A 4,329-nucleotide genomic window follows, 5' to 3' on the forward strand; every position below is an offset into this window, starting at 1 on the left:
AAAAAATAAGATAAAAAAATAAATAAAAATAAATTAATAAAACAAAGTAATAAGTAGAAATTTTACCGTTGAGTATGTTACATTATAAGGCACAAAAAGAAAATGACTCTCCCCAGACACAACAGAAATGCTCCAACACACGAAGTCATATAAAGAATCTTGCAAACCAAATCCAAAAACGAAATATAATAAGCTTTAGTTAAGGATATATTTTTAAGTATTAAGAAATCATGTCGTGGAAGATGTGTAAATGCCGTTATGCATTAAATAGATAGCTATTGATATTATTGACAATACTTTAGTGGCAAGATATCTTTATTGAGTGTCTTAAAATGGTGTTCACTTTGTATAGACTCAAACAATCTCTAGGTGAAGAAACCGACTTGTCCTATATTGGAGGAAATAGTCAATTAATATGCCATGTAAAACCAACACTATTAGATTTTAAAAATTAAGCAGTGTATCACATCGATCTTTTTTTTATGACGTACGTGTTTTACCAGGACAAAAAGTAGAAGCCTTAAAGCAATAAATACTAAAACTCATTGTGAGACATCTATGAAGCACAAGTGATATGTTTGAATCCAAACAGTATCCCTGGTTTATTCCTGGCTTATACAACGACTGTGAAGAAGAAGATATTTTTACAGTACGTATAAATATAAATCCTACAACACTTTGCAACGTATGGCTAATGCGGGCTTTATCGTAAATTATTTGCAACTTAAATGGCAGATTAATCGCAAATGTTCATAAGTTCGTTTGTGACAAAATATTTTTTTCATTTTAAAAATTAAATGAAAAATTTACACAGTAGTTAGCTGATAGTGAAATAAATTCAATACTTAATGGGTCTATATATATGTCCACAAATAAAATTACAAATAATAAAGTCTTTATCATAACCAAACACCTGAGATTTCTAGTACATCCCCAGGATAGAGTTTTTGATAACAATCAAATGATAAACTGATGTATGTTCAGTTGGTTGAATTTTGGTTTGTTTTATATATAGTTTCAGTTGACTTCTGTTCAATTATTTCGTTTCCATTATTTTCTCTAATATGCTGAGACATGTTTTCAGGCAGTAGCTGTTCAGTTTTCTAGCATCTAAGAATATAATTTCAAATTATTTTTTAGAAGAGCGAAAACGAACGGACACTGACCTGTGGCATCGTTTAGATATATTCGACGATGTTAAAATTGTCAACCATTCTTATCCATAGAGTTGTTTATTCCGTCAAGTTTATATTTCAGGTTATCACGTGCAGTAAAGATGTAATAAAATATATTGGTATTCGTTTTAATGATTTGTTATTGTTAAATAGAGTCTGATGAAACAATAATGATATAGAGTAGAAGGAATAAAACACTTGCTGACAAAATGGATTTGTCTAGCATCTGATGTTTTATTCGACATTTCTTAATGCGCCTTTTAGATTTTGTCTTAATAATTGGTTCATCTGCGTTTCCTATGATCCCGATTTTATTTTTCGATCCGTTTGTTTCTTGATCCTTTTCTGAAATTGTGATGGCGCCAGACTCGTGGGCGAACAGTTTACACACAATTACAGAGCTGATAGAAGAAAAACCGCTTACAAGTGTCAGATTTAAGAGGTATATCAAATATATAGAAGGTTCACGGGAATTATTACCCAGTTTTTTCTCAGTTTCAGAAAGATAAACTATATTTGCTAGAAAAACAGTAATTGCAACAGAAACTTTCTCTCCAGAAGAAGCCGGCAATACATAGACAGATAAGATCAATAATGTTAACATAATTGGCGGTATAATTTTGGTAACTGTTGCACTAGAATATTTTCTTTTGCAGTACACAATAACTCCAGCTGTTATGATCTCCTGTTTTTCAACCTCGCTGTATTCATATCTATAATCCCATTGATTCGATATTGGCTTATAAGTTACTTCGTACAGAAAATAATCTAACATTATCTCCGTATTCATCTGGTGTTCAAAACAAACAGATATGTCACATTCGTGCTCATCAAAAGGATATTTATTAACGTTAACCTTGCAGTAAGTATTGAAAATTCTGTCTATATGTAAGTGGACACTTCCGTCACTCTTTATCGTGACTCGCGAATTTTCATCAAATGTGAATTTACCTGTTACGCTGTTACATATTTGTACGTTAGGATACCACACTTTCTGTAAATCAACTTTTACATAGCTTATATTATTTTGTTCACGATTCCACATAAGATTAACATCATACCACAATAATCCAAGAATGAGATTACTTGTCATTATACCTTTCGTAATATCAAATTCAATAATGTTCTTTATTTTAAGCGATACATTTACGTATACTTCGTCTTCGTCGAAGGTAACGGGTCTTTCAGATTTCTCATAGTTTCTAAACAAATTCGCTACAAAGAGCTTCTTAGCTAACTTTTGTGAAGCCGTGCTTCCGATTAGCATTAAATATATGACAAAAATTAATATCATTATGTTAGGAAAGAGAGAAAATATCGCTTGCGTTACTTTTCCAGAGGTCTTGCCTTGAAATATATATTGAGTTTCTGTAAAAGATTCAATATATTCGAAATATAGGAGGAAACCTCAACAAATACTTCGAAGTAATTGTCAATTGTCAGTATAATTCTAGCAAATGTAACGTATATATGTATGTGTGTGTGTGCGTATGTATGATGTACGTATTTTATGTTTATGAGTACAATATGTTTTTTTTTAAATAAAGATATGCAACAACATCTAAAATTTAAGCGATTGGAAATACCTTGTTTTTATATAATATTCAGTGATCCATAAGATATTTCGTGGTATGCAAAATAAAAAGTGCTTCAGAAATACAGCAGACTACATCAAGAATGTCACCGGTTATCAGCTGTCTTCAGTTCATAAAAGCGATGTAGGAATATACGCGAGAGTTCCCCCTTATGTATGCTGAATATTTACATACTTAATTCTGACTGACTACCCTCCAGTTTTCCCTCTTCCCCCCTTTCTCTTCCTTTACACATACACACACACATACACATACATATGTATGTATATATATATATATATATATATATATATATATATATATATATATATATATATATATATATGTATGTATGTATATATGTATCTATCAAATTAAGTGTATCAGTTTTAGTGGTATATGCACCCCCCCATATCAACCTCTAAATCAATTTGTGTTAGTATTGTTTACGGGAAACAATTAATCTTGTAGACAATTGCACTAATTCGATATTAATAATTGCTACAACAAGTATATTCATTCCTACTCTTTCATTATTATTGACAAAGAATATATCGTTTAGTAGATCTTCAGTTACGTTTCACATTAGATTAAGTGTCATTGAACATGATGAAATGTTCAGATCATATTGTTATCAAAAAGTAGTGAGTGTTCTATCCCAAGTGAATCAATGAAAGCTACGTAATTTAAAACTGTTAATAGGTATTGACACGGCCGAGTCTCTGTCAAAGGTGCTCTAGAGGTTTGTGTTTTCTAAATATCTAGGGAAATGTAATTGAAGATGCAACCTGAGAACGTTACATTGTGTTAAGCAAATGTGAAATTAGAGGTTTATTAATGACATACAGGGTATCCCTAAAGTCTCTGTACGTTTTAAAAATTTCATTACAAAGGCAGTTAACAAGATAGCTTAACCAGATTTGTTTTGTTGTAATAATTGTTTATTAAAGTGTTTTTAACTGTCATTTAATAGATCTCAATATGGGCACCATTATTTGCCTGAAGCACATCAAGACGGTACTCGATTTCTTGCCATGTTCCCTGTCCAGTGATATCTGGCGAGCGCGGTGGGAATAGAATTGGTCCATCCCTTCCAATCCATCAGTTTGGAAATATTTGATTGAGGAACTGACGAATATGCCGTCTCGAATGTGCAAGTGCACCATCTTGCTGGAAGATGATGGTTGGTTGTAAATCAATCAGTTTTGGTGCTACATATTCGGGAAGAGGGTAAAAATCTGCGGTAATTGTTGCCTCGTTGAAGAAAAATGGACCAATAACTCGATTGCACATCATTTCACACCACATTCGTGTCTCCATAAATTTTTTGTGCTATCCACGAATTGAAGGACGTGATGGTGAATCGCTTCCATACTTAGTTCTGTAGCTTCGTTGAGTCTGAACATCCGAGTTTGTCTCAATAAGCCAGGATACACATTGTGCGTTTTCATGAGGAGTAGCCATTTATATGGGTTCAGTGAATCTGTCCCCTTCCATCAACAGAGTATCTGAAACACAAAAATTTAATATCAATAAAAACTTTAATAAACAATTATTAAAATAAAGTAAATCTCAGCTGC

At 32.1% G+C, this 4,329-nt stretch overlaps 1 protein-coding gene across 1 annotated transcript in view; it reads right to left on the reverse strand.

The window, feature by feature from the left end:
- Positions 1-207: 207 nt before the first annotated feature.
- The window catches only part of LOC115220605 (acetylcholine receptor subunit delta-like), an 18,177-nt gene continuing 14,055 nt past the window's right edge, over positions 208-4,329 (reverse strand). The window contains exon 2 of the mRNA XM_036510189.1: positions 208-2,063. Coding sequence (XP_036366082.1) covers positions 1,321-2,063 — 743 coding nt within the window. The 3' untranslated portion in view covers positions 208-1,320. The remainder of the gene's footprint in view (positions 2,064-4,329) is intronic.

This window comes from Octopus sinensis, linkage group LG16 (assembly GCF_006345805.1).
Source record: "Octopus sinensis linkage group LG16, ASM634580v1, whole genome shotgun sequence".
NCBI lineage: Eukaryota > Metazoa > Mollusca > Cephalopoda > Octopoda > Octopodidae > Octopus > Octopus sinensis.